The sequence below is a fragment of the Oryctolagus cuniculus genome, chromosome 12, assembly GCF_051225735.1.
Source record: "Oryctolagus cuniculus isolate XC-2025 breed Fujian yellow rabbit chromosome 12, ASM5122573v1, whole genome shotgun sequence".
NCBI classification, from domain to species: Eukaryota; Metazoa; Chordata; class Mammalia; order Lagomorpha; family Leporidae; genus Oryctolagus; species Oryctolagus cuniculus.
In genome coordinates, this window is record NC_142878.1 from 66,298,326 (window position 1) to 66,318,693 (window position 20,368).

At 52.7% G+C, this 20,368-nt stretch overlaps 1 protein-coding gene across 1 annotated transcript; it reads right to left on the reverse strand.

The window, feature by feature from the left end:
* Nucleotides 1-19,738, reverse strand: EPB42 (erythrocyte membrane protein band 4.2). Its single transcript, XM_051822042.3, has 13 exons — nucleotides 19,515-19,738; nucleotides 16,708-16,893; nucleotides 15,877-16,110; nucleotides 12,334-12,452; nucleotides 11,087-11,191; nucleotides 10,199-10,376; nucleotides 9,343-9,481; nucleotides 8,967-9,070; nucleotides 8,049-8,291; nucleotides 6,358-6,657; nucleotides 3,523-3,683; nucleotides 2,306-2,439; nucleotides 1-751 (listed from the first exon to the last, which is right to left on the reverse strand). Exons 1-13 carry the CDS (start codon nucleotides 19,522-19,524, stop codon nucleotides 589-591), a joined length of 2,076 nt encoding a protein of 691 aa, XP_051678002.3. The 5' UTR covers nucleotides 19,525-19,738; the 3' UTR covers nucleotides 1-588.
* Nucleotides 19,739-20,368: the final 630 nt, after the last annotated feature.

Consider the following 20,368-nt stretch of genomic DNA (forward strand, 5'->3'; position numbering starts at 1 on the left):
TTTTTTTTTTTTTTTTTAAGATTTATTTCTTTATTTGAAAGAGTTACAGAAAGATGGGAAGAGACAGCAAGAGACAGATCTTCCATTTGCTTTTTCTGGCTGCAATTGCCAGCACTGTGCCAGGTCGAAGCCAGGAGCTGCTTCTGGGTTTCCCATGCAGGTGTCAGGGAACCAAGTACTTGGGCTATTTTCCATTGTTTTACCAAGCCATTAGCAGGGAGCTGGATGGGAAGTGGAGCAGCCGCATCTCACACAAGTACCCCTATGGGATGCGCACATCAGAGGCAGAGGCTTTACTTACTATGCCACAAGGCTGGCCCCACTGGGTACCTTTTCAAAAGCTTCCTCTTATCACTCAAGCCCAGCAGTTTCTATTCTAAGAAAACCACTGCCCATGGTGTCTTCGGCTGGGGTGACAGAAATGAGTGTCTTATCTATTGATTCCTGGGGATCTAGTTTGTGTTTGGTCACTCTTCTGCTCAACCTGAGTTTGTCTTGAGGAGCAAAGTTTCCCTTCCCAGTACAGGTTTGGTGTTAGATTTGTAACATCAAGGGCTGGTTGGGGAGAGTGGTGAAAGAGCTGGAAGTTCAAGCTGGAAGTTCAGGGGCTACCACAGTGACACTTCTGTAGTTGGTTAGATTCTGGAACATGTTGCAGTCCATTTCCACAGTCAGCCTGTGGAGCCCCAGGTGTGTTGGTGTGAACTGGAACTGGGTACACAGCATGTTTCCAGGCCACACGGGGCCTAACCTGAAATAAAAGAAAAGGCAGGTACTAGTTCTGTCCCAGGTTGCTCTGCTCATGCCAGTGACTCTGATCCTTCCTTACAGGGAGAGGTTGACCATGCAGAAATGAATAGCTAAGAACCTTGCTGTTAAAACAGAGGTGGTTATGAAGGGATAGAAGACAGGAGCCTGCCTGTGCTGAGCACTTGCATGGTTGAGAAGAGAAATATCCTAAGGGCTGTCAGCTGCATCTGTTTTTCCTTCTGTCCATGCCTTCAGTCTCTTTCAGTTCTCAGTGATGATAGTACTAGTAAATGATGGTTGATTATAGATGTCAACTTGACTGGTTTAAGGAATACCAGAAACCTGGAACAACATTGTTTTGGGTGTGTCAGGGTGTTTCCAAATGAGATTAGCATGTGGATCTGAGCAGACTGGGTGGGAAAACCCTACCTCCATGTGGGCGGGGACCACCAGCTGGCTGGGAGTCTGGAGAGAATAAATACAGAAGGCAAAATGGTCTTTCACTTGGAGAGCTGGGACATAATCAACTTGCTCAACTCCTGCGACCCCTGCCGTGGACATACTCCACACTTGGTAATCTTACATCAGCAGTCCCCTTGATGGGACTCAGGCTTTCAGGCTTGAACCGAGAGTTAAACTCCTTGGCTCCCCCGGTTCTGAGGCCTTCAGACTTGGATTGAGCCATGCTACCAGCACCCCTGCTTCTCCAGCCTGCCTGTCACCTGTTGTGGGACTTCTCAGTTGGTATAATCCTGTAAGCCAATTCTCCTAATAACACCCCTTCATATGTCTCTATAGATAGCCTATTGATTCTGTTTCTATGGGAGCATGACTAGCACCTTGGATATGTTTGGAAAAGCTAGTTTTGGACTCCTCACTTGGTGCTAAGTGCAGAGTGCACAGCAGGCCTGCTGAGAGGGCGTCGAGGTGTCGGCAGGTGGTGTTTGGTGCCCTGTAGTAGCCTCCTGGCCTCCCGGCCTGCCTGTGGACCTTCTTGTGGTGATTGAGGGGATGCAGCAGATTTCTGTTGGGGAGCTTTGCACAACCATTGATCTGGGAAACCACAAACGTCTGCTTCAATGTTGCCAGTTTCCTTCTCATCAAGTTGACAAGAATGGTTAACTCAGTGAGTTTCATGAGGCAGAGGCCGTGGCTCATTAACCCTGACTGCCACCTGCCAGTGAGCTCAGAGATGATAGGAACAGGCATCCTAAACTTTAAACCATACGCTGTGAGTTCAAGAAAGGCTGTGATGGACATAATGTGAAAGAAGGTATTTGCAACATCTAAACCCAGCAAGGGACGAATACCTAGAATGTATGAGGAACTTGAAAAAAATTCATGGAAAATGCATATTATGAAGAAACGGTTTTTTTGTGTTTTTTTTTTTTTTTGCACCGAAGTAAACCCTATCTTTTAATTCCATGTTTTCATGAACTTTTTGAAGTCCCCTTGTATTTCCATGGATGTAGCAAAAAGACATTCATTACCTTTGGACCCTTGGCTTTCTGACCAGTTGAGATGTTTCAGCAGGACAAAGAGCTTGCAGTCTCACCTGTAGTTCCTCTCTCTGTGAATGAGTCCCCTCCCGAGGATGGAGATCACGCAGTCCTTCATGGGGGCGTCTAGGGTGTTATGGAGGCTGACTGATGCCGTCAGAGGCTGGTATTGCTCTGCTGTCTCTGGCATCTGTGGGAAGAAGCAATACGTGGAGTGGATGCCAAAGGCACAGCGCCACAGGCATGCCTTCCCTTCCTGGGCACCCCTGTATCCTCCTCACTTCCACCCCCATCTCTGCCATCCTAACCCTGACTCCACAGCTGACTCCTGTGCGCCTTTACCTGGTCTTCCTGCGTTTTCTCTTACCCTCTCTGATGTGTCATTGACAGGCCCTGATCGTGCCTCTCCTCTGCTGGAGACCCTTGGCAGGTCTCCATTGTCTTCAGAAGTCAGCCCACCTCTCCAGCCTCACCTGTTCTTCCCTCAGTTAAATGACACCCCAGCTATGTTGTGGACTTGCCTGTGCCCAGCACATTCCTCAGGCTCCTTTCCTTTGTGCCTCTTTGCTCAGCCTTCTGCCTTTGGGGGGGGGGGGGGGGGCGGGGCCTTCCCCTACCTCTGTACTGAAAGTGCACTCACTCTGCAAGTCCTCAAATAAATGCTGCCTCCTCCATGAACTTGTCCCCAAAATCATTAGCTGGAATTAGTCCTCTTTACTACATTTATCCCGTGGTGACTTTGTGCCTCTGATAGAGCACAAAGGGCCGAGTATTGCTCTCCCTTACCAAGCTATAGCCACCTGGAGGCCAGGGACCAGATCTCATTCACTTTGGCCAGGGTAGACAAGTGGACCAACAGCCACAGACTCTGGAGTTTCCTGTTTTATGATCCTTGGCATTTGTGTTAGGACTCAGTTTCCTCACCTGAATAATGGGAATAGTTCCACCCCGCAGGGCCTTTGTATTAAAAGAGGAGAAAATACTTTGGTGTAGGTATAAAGTATTAAATAAACACAGGCTGTTATCATCTGTGTAAGTATAGCTCAGTGATTGGAAAGAACCTTTACTTAACCAGTTAAAGGAGTTGGGAGATTTAAATCTTCACAGTGCGTGTAAGAGGACTATCTGAAGAGAAGGAGCTCTCAAACCCAGTGTTTTCTGGTGGTTCTGCAGTGTCGTCATCTGCTCTGCAGCTCGGGGGGCTCGGATTCCTTCTGAATGGAGAGCTGAGTGGTAGCAGCTGGGAGCAACTCAGGGAAGGACTGGGGCCTACCTCGATGGCAAGCTGTGGTCTACAGATGGCGACGTCTTCCTGAGCAAAGCAGCTCAGGCTGGACTTGGAGTGTGTAGCCATGGCCGTGAGTCTGAGGAAGCTGTTCTCTGGTGGGTGTGGCTCAAAATAGGAGAAGGACAGGCTGGTGGTTATTCTCTTAACTGAAAGACATGACAGAGGGAGTCAGTGAAAAGGGTGAGTGTGTGTCCTAGAAACAAGCCATCATTGCACACAGAGGAAATGCAGAGCACTTAGGGTCTCACAGGCCAAAAAGGTACTTCAGTCCCCACTCCACTTGTACACCTGGAACCTACTCAAGACCTCACCCTCCATCCTCTACCCGTCACCACTCCTGGCAGAGCACCCCAGCGGGGTTGTGGAAAGGTCCCTGTGGACTAGAACCAGCTAAGCTCTTCGGCCTCACTGTACTTGTCTAAGGATACTGCCTGCCCAGCGGGATGGTTTGTGTTAAATGCAGTGCTGCAGAGTGGTGATCTCTGAACCCACCACCTAGCAGTCTCTGAATAGATGCTGATTCCCTCCCATTTCTGCTGCTTCTCCTCCCCTTTGGCAGAGAAAATGAAGCCATCAACTGGAGCCCTCACCCCTGCTGTGTCCCTGCTCATGTCTAGCCCCATCATGACCCCACCCACCACTGATGGCTGTGTAACCTTGGGCAAGTTACTTAACCTCTCTGTGTCTCTGTCTGGTCCCCCTATCTATGATGTGGGAACAGAAATGGATCTCGGCTCATAAGAATGTTGTGAGGATTAATGAGATAACATAAATAAAGCACTTAAAACATTTTTTGGAAATATTAGGTGCTCAATACGTGTAAGCTACAGTGATTCCAATTATCTCATACTCCCAAGGATTGCTTCCTCTATTATAACCCATTTCTCCTGAGGATCAGTCTTGCCCTCTATGCTGATTGTTTGCCTCAGCACAGAAGCAGATGGATCCTCTCTCATCTAAATAAAGCAGCGTCCACCCCCGCAGAGACCCAGCATCGCTGGCTACCACGCAGCCTGTCTTCCTCCCATCATGCTGCCAGGAATGGCCGTGCAGCATGTCTCACCTCCTCCACTTAATGGGTTGAACCTCCAGGAAACTAGCATGCACCACTGCTCCTGGGTGAAGTCCCTCTCTCAAGGGATGCCTCTGAGCTGGACATCTCGTGCCCTGTTTGCTGGCCTTGCTGGGTGCCCCCTTCTTCTCTTTGACTTCTTAGTCTCCTTTACTCTGCCCTTCCTGACTGCCCCCTCTGTGCTGGTGCTGCCTGGGTTCCCTCCTCATCCTCTTCTCGTCTCACAACCTCCAAAAGCTCATTCAGGTTCTGACTCTCAGCTGCCCCCTCTGTGCTGGGATTCTCACCACTGGTCTCCAGCTCAGGACTTTAGCTTAAATACTAGGTTCAGGTTTCCAGCTGCCTTACTGGCCATCTACTTAGACATTTCTTGGGTTTTCTTTTATTTTCTTTTTAGGTTTGGTAAGTTTTCTGTCATTATCTCTCTCTCTTTTTTAAAAAGATTTATTTATTTATTTGAAAGAGTTACAAAGAGAGAGAAGGAGAGGCAGAGAGAGAGAGAGAGGTCTTCCATCCCCTGGTTCACTCCTCAATTGGCTGCAACTGCCGGAGCTGTGTCAATCCAAAGCCAGGAGCCAGGAGCTTCCTCCAGGTCTCCCACGCGGGTATAGGGGCCCAAGGACGTGGGCCATCTTTTACTGCTTTCCCAGGCGATAGCAGAGAGATGGATTGGAAGTGGAGCAGCCGGGACTCAAACCAGTTCAAGTCCCAGCTGTTCTGTTTCTAATCCAGCTCCCTGCTAACATGCCTGGGAGAGCAGCAGCAGATGACCCAAATACCTGGGCCCCTGCCATGTGGGAGACCCAGAAGTTCTGAGCTCCTGACTTCCTGATCTGGACCATGTCCAGCTCTCATGCCATGCTCCCCACTGGTCACTGATTCTCAAACTTGCCTGCTCCTGGGATGACTTGAGGAGTATTCAAAATTCTGTTGTTTATGTCCCGCCATAGAGTTTCTGATTTCATTGCCTGCGATGCAAGCTGAACATCAAAGTTCCCTGGATGACTGTAAAGTACAACAAAATTTGAGAACAATTGTTCTAGACCAGGGAATCTTAACTCTAAAATAGCATAGGGAATGGGCCTGTGGTGCAGTGGTTAAGACGTATTGGAGTGCTCAGGTGCATGGGCAACCCGGATTGAATTCTGGGCTCCTGGCTTCAGCCTGGCCCAGCCTTGGCAGTTGCAGACATTTAGGTAGTGAACAGAGGACAAGAGATCTCTGCCTGTATTTCTTTGAAGAAGAAGAAGGGAGAGGGGAGGAGGGGGAGAAGGAAGGAGGAGGAAGGAGGAGGGAGAGGAGGGGGAAGAGGAAGGAGAACAACAACTCAGGGAGGAGTGGAGGAGGAGGACCTGTGAACCTGCTGCTTCTGTCAGGAAGGCCTGAACTTCACTTTTCTGTTCATCTCTTCCTTACTCACCCTTCATGACTCAGGGCAGGGCATTTATTTGGAAACAAGGGAGATATTCTGCAATTGTACTCTGTCTGTACTTCTTATACTGCTATGCTGGATCTGATATCCAATTACAGTTGGAATGTATGTGTGTGTGTGTGTGTGTGTGTGTGTATGTTTCCTGTGTCAGGCTCAATAAATATGTGTTGAATGAATGAGAGAGATTGAGAGAACACGTGAGCACCAGAAGCTAAAAGCCATCTCTAGAGACCTGTAGGGGTGTGCCCTGTGGCTGCTGCACACAAGGCAGGAGCCAGGTGTGTTCAGGATGTCTGATAGGGCCATGGAGACTTACCCAGGTTGGCACTGAGTGTGAGGGACAGCTTCTCCCTCCAGAGCTCAGTAGCAAGGACGCCGTTGTAGTACATGGCCTGGGCCCCAATTGTCAGCTGCACCGCCTTCTCCTGGTCGCTAGGGTTAACCAGGATCACTGAGAGCTGGGCCTCCCCTCTCAGGGGTAGAGAGCTGGGTGCTTCCAAGAACAGGTACAGGGGATCGGCCATCTCGACACTGGGAGGAGGGATGCCATTGTCTTTCCCTTGTTCCATTCTCTTTTTCTGGACTCTCTCCAGCACCTCTTTTTCTTGAATGGATCCTAGGGAATGCAAGAAGCAAAGCAGCCTCTTACCTAGCAGGCATAGACCCTTCTAATAAAGGCCCAGGATTAAAACGTACTTACCCACTTCCACTCAATACTGCAGTAGCTAGAGCATTACAGACCTCTAAGGTCATGCTGGTATTTAGCCAGACAAATAGTGTTAGGCACATCTACCACAGATACAGTGTGTTTCCTTCAAGCCACATCAGGACCAAGTTCTTCAAATGCTGACTTTGCCCCTTGAGCAGTGAGACATCAAACCGTGGGACAAGCCCACACTGTCTTTGAGGACAATGTTTCCAGGAATTGAATTTTCCTATGTGAAGGGATCTGGATGGATTCCAAGGGCAATGAGGATGATGGAATGTTGTGGAGCAGGGGAGTAACATAATGATACTTGTGCATGACATTTGTGTCTTTTTTTTTTTTTTTTTTTTTTTTTGACAGAGTGGACAGTGAGAGAGAGAGACAGAGAGAAAGGTCTTCCTTTGTCATTGGTTCACCCTCCAATGGCTGCTGCGGCCAGCGCGCTGTGGCCGGCGCACCGTGTCTATCCGAAGGCAGGAGCCAGGTACTTCTCCTGGTCTCCCATGGGGTGCAGGGCCCAAGCACTTGGGCCATCCTCCACTGCACTCCCTGGCCACAGCAGAGAGCTGGCCTGGAAGAGGGGCAACCAGGACAGACTCCGGCACCCCGACCGGGACTAGAATCCGGTGTGCTGGCACCGCAAGGCGGAGGATTAACCTAGTGAGCCATGGCACCAGCCAACATTTGTGTCTCATAAAGCACATTCTGGAAACTGAAAGCTGGAAAGGGAACAAGGATGGAGAGCTGAAGGCAGAGTCCAGCTATGAAACTGTAGATAAGAGTTGGTGAGGCCCCAGATTAGCTCCAGGCAAAGAGGAAATTTCGAGTTGAAGAGACCAAGGTGAGAAATACCATGTGATGGTTAAGGGGGAGCCCCCAGAGTGGCATAAGCCTCCCTGTTGGGACAAAGGTAGAAGTGCCTTCAATTGACTTGGAGCAACAGGTTAGGGTGCGTAGGAGGAGTGGCAGCATCGCAAGGCTTCATGCAGCTATTTTATAGCAGAAATCAACTGGGGGCCATTTTGGCCCCTACATACATCTGGAGCCATTATTTTTGGTTGTCACAACTGGTAGTGGTGGTGAGGGGTGTGCACGCTGTCATCTCTTGGATAGAGGTCAGGAATGGTGCTAAAGGTCCTGTGACAGACATAGCCTCCCCCCCACCCCCCTCACCCAGATATCTGTCTCCAGATGTCAATATTGTGAAGCCAGGGTGAGAAACTCTGTTCTCCCTGATGGGGAAAAGGACTAGGGCTGTGTCTGGCCTGCATTTATCTGGCTGGCCCTTCCCTGGTCAGTACCTTCAGGGTACTTGTAGTGCTGGGTGATGTCCTCACAGCGGTCACTGCCCACGGCCTTGGTGCTGATGTTGCTGCCGACGTACTTGGTGTTGGAGCTGGTCAGCTCTAGCGTCCCATCCTCGCAGCACTTCCAGACCACACACGAGGCGTTCACCGAGGCAAAAAGGTCTGACACTGCAGGGCTCAGCCCTAGGATCCCCTCCTTGACTGCTCTGACAGGGACCAGATCGCAGGCCCCCAGGACTGAGGGGGGGAAAGGTTCACCCATGAGCAGGGCAGCCATGCCCAGTCCCTGTCCTGTATCCTTTATTCCCTCCCCCAGGGTCAAGGTCAGAGGTTGGTACCAGGCAGGACTTGTGAGAGGGCAACCCAGAGGTGAACTCACAACTCTCTAGTGATGGTACTTTCTGGGCGTGGCCCATGGCAGAACCCCCTCAGAAACTGGGCAGGTAGAACCTTAGAGTAGGAGGCTTAGTGCCCAGGAGTCCCCCAGCCAGCTGTGCTCCTCATGTTCAGGACTCGGTCACCTTTCCTGAGCACTTACTGTGTGCCAGGCTCTGTGACAGTTCTGTTCCTGGGTGAAGAGAGCCATCCTGCAGTGGCTCTGGGAGCTTCCTCCCTGGGCTTGAGCCTCTCCCGATACCCTCTGCAACCTCTCCAGAACCTGGGAGGCATACCTGCAAGTCCTCGGCCCAGCACTTCCTCAGCCGCCATTGAGCCCTCTGCCCTTCTCCGAGTCTCAACCCCTCCATGCGCCTAGCTCATGGCTGGGATAACTGACACCTCCACTTCCTTGCACCTGCTGGCCCCAGGGCCCTGCTCCTGTTTCAGAGGAGGCAGAGCCTCTCTGACCTGCCTGCCGCTTCTGCTTCCATTCTGAGGGACCCTGGGCGGTCATGGCCCACCCCTAGGCATTACCTCCGCTTCCTCCAGAAGCAGTTGGGTACAGAATCTGCCATCCATTGTACTCCTGGGGCAAAGCAGGCCGCTTCATCCAGCACTCTGTGGAAGTCTGGAAGATCCTGACAGTAGCACAGGGAGAAAGTCAAGTGGGAAACAAAAGAGTCCTGAAGTGCAGCTGGGCAGGGCGTTGTTACCATGGGGATGGGAGGACACTGTGTAAAGGTGGCTGTAACACCCCCAGTACACACCCCCACTGGCCACAGCATCTGCCTGCAAGAGCCTCCAAGGTCAGTCTCAGTGTGGGGCATCCCCAAGGTCCACTCCTGTCCCCCCCCCCCATCGTTTTGGAGCCCTTCCTGGGCCAGAACCGCATCTCCCTTGGGCTTCTCACCAGACTCGGCCCTGCTGGCCTTCCCCATTCTGGAGACCCTCCTCATTGTAATACTCATCCACCAGCAGGCCCCCACCAGTGCCCTGGGCTGAGGCATACGTCGTGACCACACGGGCAGGGACTCCCAGGCATCGCAGCACTGTAAGGAAGAGGTGCAGCATCAGAGGGTGCAAGAAAGACCAAGCTATATGCAGGGGTGTGTGTGGAAGGGGGCCAGTAGGGGAGAGGGGTGAGTGGAGCACATAGGGCTCTGTCTTAAATGCCAGGTGACGTCATGCAAGGAGGAGGGACACAGGCACCAGGGGTCAGAGCTGACACCCAACAGCAAGATGCATGGAGGCTAATGAGGCAGGGCCAACAAGTTCTCAGCTGGCAGAGGACAGGGCACGGGAGAGGGGTACAGAACATGTGTTGCAGTGCCAAGGGGCTTGCTTTGCTGGAGCAGGTGAGGGGAGGCTAATGAGGCAGGGCCAACAAGTTCTCAGCTGGCAGAGGACAGGGCAGGGAGAGGGGTACAGAACATGTGTTGCAGTGCCAAGGGGCTTGCTTTGCTGGAGCAGGTGAGGGGAGGCCGCGGGGAGGAAGTGAGTCTGGGAGCAGAGTCTGCAAATGGACCCGTCTTTGCTGGGGACAAAGAAGCAGACGCTGGTGGGAAGGGTGGCCGGGATGAGCAGCCAGTTTCTTGGCCACATCGTGCACCTGAACCTGCCGGGTGGCCAGAGGCTGCTGCCGAGCAGAGGCAGCACCTGCTTTTGGAGCTGTCCCTCCCACGTGGGAGCTCACAGATCACCCGAGAGTGAGGGCAGACTCTGTACAGCGGCCCAGGCGACCGCCCTGTGCAGCCCCTGCTCTGTACCTGTGCACATGACAGCAGCCAGCACCCAGGCCTGACCATCATACACGGGCCGCCCTTGGCCAGTGAGCCACTGCCGCAGGATGGGCACGCTGCCCCGGCGCTTGTTCAGCAGGGCCCCCTCCTCGGCAGCCTGGGTCTGTGGGGTGGGCAGGACACTCTTCTCCTTGAGAGCATGCAGCTGTTTGGGGAGATGGGTGGTGTTGGTGGGGGTCCTGCAGGCAGGACAGCCCCCATGTGCTGAGTAAAGAGGGCTCAGCCCCCTGTCCGAGTGAAGAACAAACCACCTGCATCAGAACTACGGGTGCCTGTTGTGCCTGCCTTCCGCTGGTTCCCTCCTAAGCCCATGGGTTCCGATCCCCAGGGTGATGCCATGAGAGCTGCCCGCCGGCAAGCACTGACTCCTTTGTGGTTGTGTGCTGCTGGGTCCTGCGGGCCACTTATCCCAGCTTCCTCCTCCTCCTGGGCCGGCCTTGACCCTCAGCACCTCTTCAGGGTGGACTTCAGAGACACAAGAGGAAGTGGGGAATGCAGGGTTCCTACCAAAGGACTTTTAGAGATAAGGGGAAGCACCAGGCCAGCTCCCCGGTTTGCATCTTAGGACTCCTTTAGAAGTAAATGCAAGTCCCTTTGGTTACTGTGGCAGCAAACACGGGGTAAGAGGGACACCCTCCCCAACCCCACCCCCCCGTTCTGAGGATGACTCCTCTCTTGGCTTTTGTTGTCCCTGGAGATGCTCTCACCTGTCCCTCTCCATCCTCACCCAGACTCTTTTCTAGGAACTGCCTCCCACCCCCTGGGAGCAGGGAACTGTTTGCGATGTGTGGGACAGCTCTGTCAGGGCTCTTGTCCCACATTCTCCTCCCTCTGCCTCCCCTGCCTCTCACTCACCAAGGCACCCAGCACTCGGGCCACATGCACGGGTTGGCTCCACTTCTCTACCTGCTTGTCCACACTCAGCAGGGCCAGGCTGAGGTCCACGACATCCCCTTCAAACTGTAAGGACCACATAAGGCCATGATGAAGGGTCCCTGGTCAGGCACTCATCCCACAGCACAGCCGCATCCTCCCATCCTCTTCCCAAGTGCACGCTCCACGCCTCCTCTCCTGTCTCACTGTCCCCCGAGGGAGTTCTGTTTTTTTTCTGCCCGCCTATGCTTGAGCACCCAGGCCTTCACTCTTCCGGGGTCTGACTCTCCTGCTAGGATGTGAGCTCTTGAGGACAGGCACTGAGTAGCTTTGTTTCATTGCATTTCCGTCAGGTGAGCTCCTGCAGCAGTGGGGGGATATCAAGGCAGCTCCTGCACTGAAGGGGCCCACAGTTCAGGACTGGAGATGGACACATGGCCCCTTGGATTACAGATCACAGCCACGTGGCCAGAACCCAGGACACAGAGGAGAGACACCCCTAGCCTTCAGGGGCTAGGGAAATGTTTCAGAAGGTCTTAAGAGATGGGTGGGAGTTTTCCAGGCATTGAAGAAGGGCAGCTGTTGCAGGCAGAGAGAATCTGCAGCTGTGCCCACCAGGCTGGTGAGGACTGGAGCCCGGGGTGGCCTGTGGACAGGCCTTAGATGGAAAGCCAGGGTGTTTGGTCTTCACCTGGAGACAGAGGTTTCACTCACCTCGATGTGTAGCCAGGTAACTCTGGTAGCTGTGGAGGAGGGTCTGCTGTGAGTCAAAGGGAAGGGAGGCACCCCAGGGCTGAAGTGAGCTAAATAAGTGGCGGCCTGTGTTGTGGCGTAACAGGTAAAGCTGCCACCTGCAACAGCAGCATCCCATATGGGTGCTGGTTCATGTCCTGGCTGCTCTAATTCAACCCAGCTCCCTAACGGCCTGGGAAAAACAGCAGATGATGGTCCAACTGTTTTGGCCTTTGCTTCCTACATGGGAGACCCAAAAGTTGCTCCTGGCTCCTGGCTCCTATCTTTGGCCTGGCCCATTCCTGGCCATTGTAGCCATCTGGGGAGTAAACAGGTAGATGGAAGACCTCTCTAACTCTGACATACAAATAAGTGAGTAAATAAATAAAGAAGTGGCCTCCCAACCAGGGCCTTTTCACCTGCCAGCTCTTTCTGGCATGAACGTTGATGGTTATGGGCCAGCCACCACCCCTCTATTCCCTGGAGCTCATTTGTACCTGACCAAAGTCCCAGGACTCTTCCTGGATGCAGTCAGCCGTGCCCAGATAGACGATGCCATTCTGGTTCAACACATACTCCCTGCGTTGAGCCTCATTCTCCAGGAACACAGTATCCTCTGTGAGAAACAGGTGGGGATGGATGAGGACCTGGGCAGTGCTGGGCTCGTGCTCCATGCCCAGGCCTCTGCCCTCCCTGCGCAGGTCAGGTTCAGCTCTCAGCCTAATGAAGACAGAGGAGGAAGTCCCTTTCCACTACCCTCTGTGGTACCCAGCCTGGAGCCCCTGGGTCAGTCAGGATGTGGCCTGTGTGATCAACCAGGCAAACCACCTCAAAAAGCCTGGTGGTTCCCAGAGAACATTTGCAGCTGGAGCAGTATCAGCCAAAGAGATGTTGGCTGCCACTCAGAGAGATGCCCAGTGGCCTGAAATGTCTTCCCCACAGCTTCCATTTCTGACCCAAGAAAACATGTTTCAGAAACGAAGCAATTAAGCATAGGTTGGGGGAGCTGAGGACAGAGGAGCATTTGGCAAGGTTGGGTCAAAAGGAGCCGTGGGGCTGGGGAAGTGGAAGCAAGAACAATGGCTTCTGCCCTGGGGTGTCTGGTGGGCCCAGGACTCCCATGGTCACTTCGGGTAGCCTTCTTGGCTTTTCTCACCCAAGGGCTGGGCTGGACATCATGTGGAGGTTGGTCAACCTTTGAGGAGACCATCGTCTACTCTAGGAAGCTGGGGGCGATGGGGATAGCTGCTCTGCTTGCCAAATGCCCATGTGTCTGATCTGGCTGCAGGAGTGGAGTGGGGCTGGGGAGGCGGGTAGTCTAGTTCCTGGAAACTAGAAAGAGCAAAGCGTTTCCAAATCATCCGAAGGAACTGCTGGGCTACATCTCTCGGGAGCCTCGGGCATTCGGCTGGGATGGGGGCAGTCAAGGCAACAGAAGGGTAAGGTATTACAAGTCAGGAAGCCCTGAAAAATCTCGGTTCTAAAATCACAGAACCATAGGCCCAGGGAGCCCTTGTCTCCTGTGCCTCCATCCCTAATGCTCCAGGAAGTCAGCTTGGCACCACTTCCTTGGAAATCCCTTCAAACTGAGATGTTTGGCCCCAGCATCTTGCAGGGCTCTGGGAAGTACAGTAGGGTACAGCCCCCTTTTATAAAGTCCCTGCCCTACAGACTGGGCTCTGACTTTCATTATATGATGTAAAATTTCTTTCCTAATGCAGGTGACTTCCACCTGCAGGTATGCTGAGACGAGTCTGAGATCCCAGAGAATCTCTCAAAATCCCTTATTCAACTCCCAGATGAGCAGAGCCAGTGATCCATCCCTGCCCAGACAGACTCACATGGAGACGCCATCCCTAAGCAACTCCCTACAAGCGGAGCATGGAGCAGGGATCTTGGCACTGGAGTCAAGACTGTGGGTGTCTTTTCTCTGCCCTTCCTCTGGCCACAGGGCCTAGCTCTGCATGTGTCCTGGGGGAAGGGAACCCACAAAAGCCTTGGCTTTGGGGGGAACCGCTTGAAGGCCAGGATGGGGAGAGCCATGGGGCCTTCCTTAGGTCAACAGCTCTGAATCCACATTCCTTCCCAGGGGCAAGGGGTGCCTGCATGATCTCTAGTTCCCACCCATTGTTCCTCTTGCCTACCTACTTGGAACAGGAAAGAAAGGCCTGAGCTGAGGACAGGCAGGGCCATCTGAGGGGGGCTTAGAGAATTCACTCTGGTCAAGAGAAGTGGCCAGAGAGGCCAGAGGGCTTCAGTTACCATAGAGAAGGGCTGTCAGGAAGTGGGGTCCAAGCCTGGGGCCACAGGAACCAAGAAAGACTCTGGTACTTCCCTGTATTTCCTCTAGTTTCCTGCTCCTGACATATCATGGAGTCCCCCTCAAGCTGGCAGTGAAAATCTTGAAAGGGCAGGGGTACAGGACAGGGAAACTGGGAGAAACTGTTTTCTATTTTCCCGATCAGCTCTTCAGGGGCCCAGAGAATTAAGGTGGGTGTGGTCGATTCTAAAAGGAAAGATATGGTGGAGCAAATGTTTGGCACAACAGCTAACATTCCACATGGGAAGCCCACATTTCATATCCAGAATTCCTGTGTTCAAGTCCATTTTCTTTTCTTTCTTTTTTTTTTTTTTTTTTTTTTTTTTTTTTTTTTTTTTTTGACAGGCAGAGTGGACAGTGAGAGAGAGAGACAGAGAGAAAGGTCTTCCTTTGCCGTAGGTTCGCCCTCCAATGGCCGCCGCGGCCGGTGCACCGCGCTGATCCGATGGCAGGAGCCAGGTGCTTCTCCTGGTCTCCCATGGGGTGCAGGGCCCAAGGACTTGGGCCATCCTCCACTGCACTCCCTGCACTCACTGCACTTCCTGGCCAAGAGCTGGCCTGGAAGAAGGGCAACCGGGACAGAATCCGGCGCCCCGACTGGGACTAGAACCTGGTGTGCCGGTGCCACAAGGCAGAGGATTAGCCTAGTGAGCCGCGGCGCCGGCCTCAAGTCCATTTTCTGCTTCCAATTCCAGCTTCATGCTAATGTGCACTCTGGGAGGCAGCAGGTGATGGCTCAAGTTCTTGAGTCCCTGCCACCCATGTGGGAAACCTGGATTGAGTTCTGGGCTCCCGGATTCAGCCTTGCTCAGCCCTAGCTGTTGTGGGCATTTGGGGAGTGAACCAGTGGGTGAAAGATTTTTTTCTCCCTGTCTTTTAAATAAAAAAATTTTTTAATCAGTTAATTTAAAAATAGAGAAGAGATAGGCTCAATACTCAGAATGAGAAGGAAGAGAACATGCCCTATTTGGTCCTCTTTTGGGCAAATCAACTGTGCCTGCTGACCATCAGCTCTGCCTGAGGGGCACTGATTGGACAACAGATGTCACCTGACCACAGGGAAACCCACCCACAGGCTGTCTGAACTATCATGGCTCCAGGAGAGGAGCCATGCACTTGTAATAAGAGCCAGACAAGCAAGTGGAGAGGAAGAAAGGGCAGATTTACTGCAGCCTAGGGATTCTCACTAACCTGGAGCCTGCTCGGTGCTCCAGCAACTCAAAACTTTGTATTCTTTCTCTTAAAGAAGATCCTCCAAATTACAGAAGCTCCTGGGCCCACAAAAGCTAAACACATCCTAGAGACAGACCAGGGAGTCTGGAGAGAGTGACAGAGAAGCCCCTCCTGCCACCTACTCATTCCCGGAGGTCTTCCCAGTTCTCGACCCTGTACTGTTAAAATAAAGGGTAGCTCTCCTAGAGTCATCTCAGTGAGTCTGAACTCCTGTGACCAAAATAACCTGAGTAACCCTGGGGTTTGGTGATGGAAGCTTTTGCTTTCAGTGGGCCCCAGGTTCCTTCTGATGTGCATGATGCCAAGGACCCTGGATCTGAGAGTCTTTTCATCCAGGGAGAAGGCACCAGCCGGGACTGAGTGCTGGTGCTGCCCTGGAGGGAGATGCCTGCAGGTATCTGGGGGCAGGTGCTCCCTGCCAGAGCCACCCCCCAGCTCTGGTGCCTTCAGTCCCTTTAAAGCTCAGGTCAGCCAGGTCCAGACTCACCTCTATTCCAGGGGTTAAAGAGCAGTGTAAACTGTCCCAAAAGGTGTTGCTTCCTGCCTGAGACCTGCAGCAGGAGTGAGTAGTGGCCAATGACAGCATCTGCAGGTGTGGTCACAGAGATGGTCCAGGATTGGTCATCTCTCTCCTCCACCGCCGCGCTCCACCCTTTTCGGTCCCCAAGGCTAGAAATCGGGAAGATGGCTTGGGTCCTATTGGCCGTGGAAGGTTGCTCTCCTGTAGTCACATAGCAGTGAATCAGCCATTTGAACTTCTTGGTCACGACTCAGAGTAATCAAGTCCCAGTGTCACAAAGATGGAGCAGGGGAAAGTTGGCTTTGGAAGAGAATGAAAGAATTGGGAGCAGCAAGGGGTGATGTGGAAGCCATAGGCTGTTGGCATTCCTGGGCCCATGTCTCTCAAAGGCTCATTATCTATAAGAGGAGCATAATGAGAGTACTCGTTTCATAGGGCCAGTGTGAGGGCTGAATGGGATACTGCACGTGAAGTTCATGGCCCAGTATCTGACATGTAGCATGGATGTAACAAATGGCAGCCGTTCCGTGTTACACACATCCTTGGTGAGATCCCACACAGGCTCTTGTGCACAGCTGAGAGTGTGCTTGGAGCCAGAGGAGCCGGTGAGTGACCCAATGAGCAGTCTGTGCTGTGCACACCGTCCCGTGGCGCCCTCACACAGTCCTGCCCACCCCCGGGACTTCAGAAGGCCCAGCTGCCGGGGCCGCCATCTGCCCCCCGGGTTCCCTGACAGGGTGCTGGAGAGAGAAGCTCCCCCGCTCAGTCCTGCTGCCAGAGGGGTTCAGGTTCACTTACCAGTTTGTATGACGAGGGCCACCTTCTTCAGGGTAGGCAGAAACCTGCGGACTGGGGTACGGAAATGCAAGAGGACGGTGAAGGACTGCCCCCTCCTCACAACGAGGCGCCGGGAGCTGATGGCCTTGGTGTGGTGCTCCTCGTTGTTTCTTGCTGCCTGCAAGTCACAGCTCATGATACCCAGGGCTATTGTGGAAGAAAGACAAGTCAAGGAGGAGACTGGGTCAATGTGACGATGTACGTAAAAGCGGAGATCTGCAGAGACCAGGGTTTAAATGCTAGACTCAGCTTACTTACTAGCTGTGCAACCATAGGCAGGTCACTTAACCACTCAATTTCAGTTTCCTTGTCCTTTGCATAACTACCCTTCCTTGCAGAATTGTGGGGATTAAATGAGATCATGTGAACACTTAGCGTGGTGTCAGACACATAATAAGTCCCATTAACTGCGACTGGTGGTGGTGGTAACGAGAGCATTGCTTGTTCTCATTATTGACATCCTTTTCTGGTCCCAGTCCAAGGCAATGAATAACACCCAGAATTTTGCTCTCCCTACTCATTCTTTTCTTTGAATACAATCAGAGAATTTGGGGGCAGGTTAATTTTTGTTTTTAAGATTTATTTATTTATTTATTCGAAAGGCAGAGTTAGAGAGAGAGGGAGAAAGAGAGAGGGGGAGGGAGAGAGAGCGCTTCCATCTGATGGTTCATTCCCCAAATGGCTACAATGACCAGAGCTAGGCCAGACCAGGAGCCAAGAACTCCATTCAGGTCTCCCACAGGGGTGATAGGAACCCAAGAATTCAGGCCATCTTCCACTGCCTTCCTAAACACATTAACGGAGAGCTGGATCAGAAGTGGAGCAGCTGGGACTCAAACTGGCAGTCACAAGGGATGCTGGGAACTCCAGCTCCATTCGGAGAATTTTTGGAGCTGCCTTTAAGATCAGTGAGTCCAACTGTCTTGTCTTACAGTTGAGAAGAGTGGAACTGACTCAGTCAAGATCACTTTGACTTAAAGGCTCATGGCACGGCGCACCACAGACAAACTCTCCAAGGAGGTGGCCCGGGAGTCATGAGTCTGTCAGCCAGGTTCCTTTTACAGAGGGAGGGAAAAAAACAGAGAAATAAAAAGATATGCTTGGTGCACCCAAGATAAGGCCCATGACTGAAAATAGAACGGAGTTTCTCTTGCAACACAGGACTTGTGTGCTTTTGTTCTCTTTGTACGCAGAAGGCCATGGGGAGCCTCCTTGGTCTGGGAGGCAGAGTGTGGTTTTGCAGCGGCTTAGCTGCCAGGAGAGAGACCGCTTGCACGTGTGGACTAGGGTCTGAGCTTCTTCAGGGAAGTGACCTGAGCCTGAGGGCATGGGCTTCAGGCTCCGAGACATACTCAGGATATTCCTACTTCAGATCCCCTCTGCTCCCCACCTTTCCGGCATACAAGAAGGATGAGGGGCAAAAGGGAAAACAACCACCCTGCTCGACTTTCTCTTTCATTCATGATGGAGCTGATAGTAGAGGCCAAGGATAGGAAGTCAAGGGGGAAGGAAGGAACTGTTGAATACAAAGAGATGTGAAAGTGAGTGGAGGGAAGGGGCCTTCCCGGGTCCTGGTGCCCCTGAGGGCCGCCTCTGCTCTGTGTCTCCCTCATCCACCAGTGGGATGGTCCGTAGATAGAATAGCCACCGTGAGGCTGGGGCTAGTCCATGGAAACACAGACACCACAAAGCTGCTGCCGGGCTCAGGACCAGCCCTGCTCTGGAGCCTGGGCACTGGACGGGTGAGCAGTGTGACTGCAGGCTTTGCTTGTGCCTTGAGGTGTCTGAATGCACACAACGGCAGCCGGGTTCCAGCAGAGCCACTCTTCAGAACTCATCTGGGCCCGGTTCTGTCCAGAAGGCTGTCCCTGCCTCTTTGCCTGGTAGACACCCACTCATCTTCCAGGATTCAGAGGCACCCGTCCTCACTGATCTTCCTGTGGAAGTCAGTCCTCTGAGCTCCCATGGTACTCTGTGCCACTCTTTTCAGCACTCTGTCAATTTTGTGTCTATAATCTCCTTAGCCTCTTGCTCCCATCCTCCGGTGAGCTTCCCCAGGTACAGTATTTTTTCATAACTGTGTCTCCTGCCCCAGCAGAGCTTTGAACTCAGTAGATATCCAATCGCTCATGCTTGCTTGATCAAGGGGAGAGCGGGAACACTGACACACTGACATCTCAGGTGCACCACGGGGGCCGTGGACCCACGCCCATGCTGACAGACCCCAGCAGAGCCCCTAAGGTTGCTGCATCCTCCAGGTCTGCTTGATGTCTTGTGCTTTCCCTGCCTCTGCCCCCTTGTAGTTGGATTCCCAAACTCCTGCCTCCCCATTTCCATCATTTGGCCTCTGACACCTCCCCATGGCACCTCTAATTTGTATCACAGCCCAGTGAGCTGTGAGCAGTCACATTATGATGATCTGGGATAAGAATATAGATCTGTGTTAACCAGCATTGCCATCCCACCATCATCATCACAACTGACCATCAGTTTACTCCAACAACTCACCACACCCCACCCCATAGCCACACCACCATCCGCCATACCCCGCATAGCTGTACCACCATCACCTCCACCTCCACTGGCGCTCTCCTACTGCACTCACTGCATCACATCTCCACCACAGCCACAGCCCCTCCCTAGCCACAACCCCCTACCATAGCCACACCACCACCACCACCACTGTCCTACTTTCTTCAATGAAAACACTTGATGAGCAGGGGCTACTGACAGTCCAGTAAACCCTGCTGAGGGCTGTCTTGACTCACTGTGTCCCATCGCTGAAGGCTGCTCTCCTCCACTTGATCACAGAAAATGCCTCTCTTGAGCTGTTGCTTCTAGGCCTCCTCTCTGGACCTGTCTTCTGGACAATGAGGGTGAACTGCTGTTAGCTTAAGGATCTATGAGTAGTGGCATTTCCAGCTCCTCCTCCTGGGAGCACCTCAACAGGCTGCTTCTTTGCTGCTCTCCCTCTGCTGGTATCTCCTGGGCCAGCTGCTACACGGAACCCTTCTCATTTTATCTCTTGGGCCAGGAGGCCCAGGCAGAAGGATGATTGCCGGGCCTGAAGGAGGGGGTGGAATAGGGAAGATGCGGCAGCTGAAATCCAGAAGAAACCATGAGTCCTAGTTTCTTAGAGGTCTCAGGAGACTCTCAGCAGTATTACCTGGAAGACTCTGGAAGAGATGACTCCATGGGAACAGGAGGCCCACATCTCAGCCCCAGACGTCACAGCCCTCAACCTTTCATGAGCTGCAAGTCACCAGATGTTCATGGACTGTGTTGGGTAATGTAAAGAGAGAACTTGCGCGTATGCAAATCATCTGTGTGAAACAGATAAGGATTTGTTGGTGGAAAATGTCCTAAAAGCAGAAGCCAGGGCCCCAGCTCTCCCAGGCCCACCTGGTGGGGACACTACCAGAGAAGGTCTGGAACTCTCTATGGGCTCAGGTCCTGTGTCTTTTGGATTTCTCCTGAGGAGACGAGGCACAGGAGAGAACCTCATACCTGGCCCTCTTTGGCCTTCCAAAGCCCAGCATCAGCCTAGGCTCTGAGACTGTGAGGTAGGCAGCACTCTCAGGGGCAGCTGGACTTGGCTGCACGTGCTGGGGGTGTCTGTGGA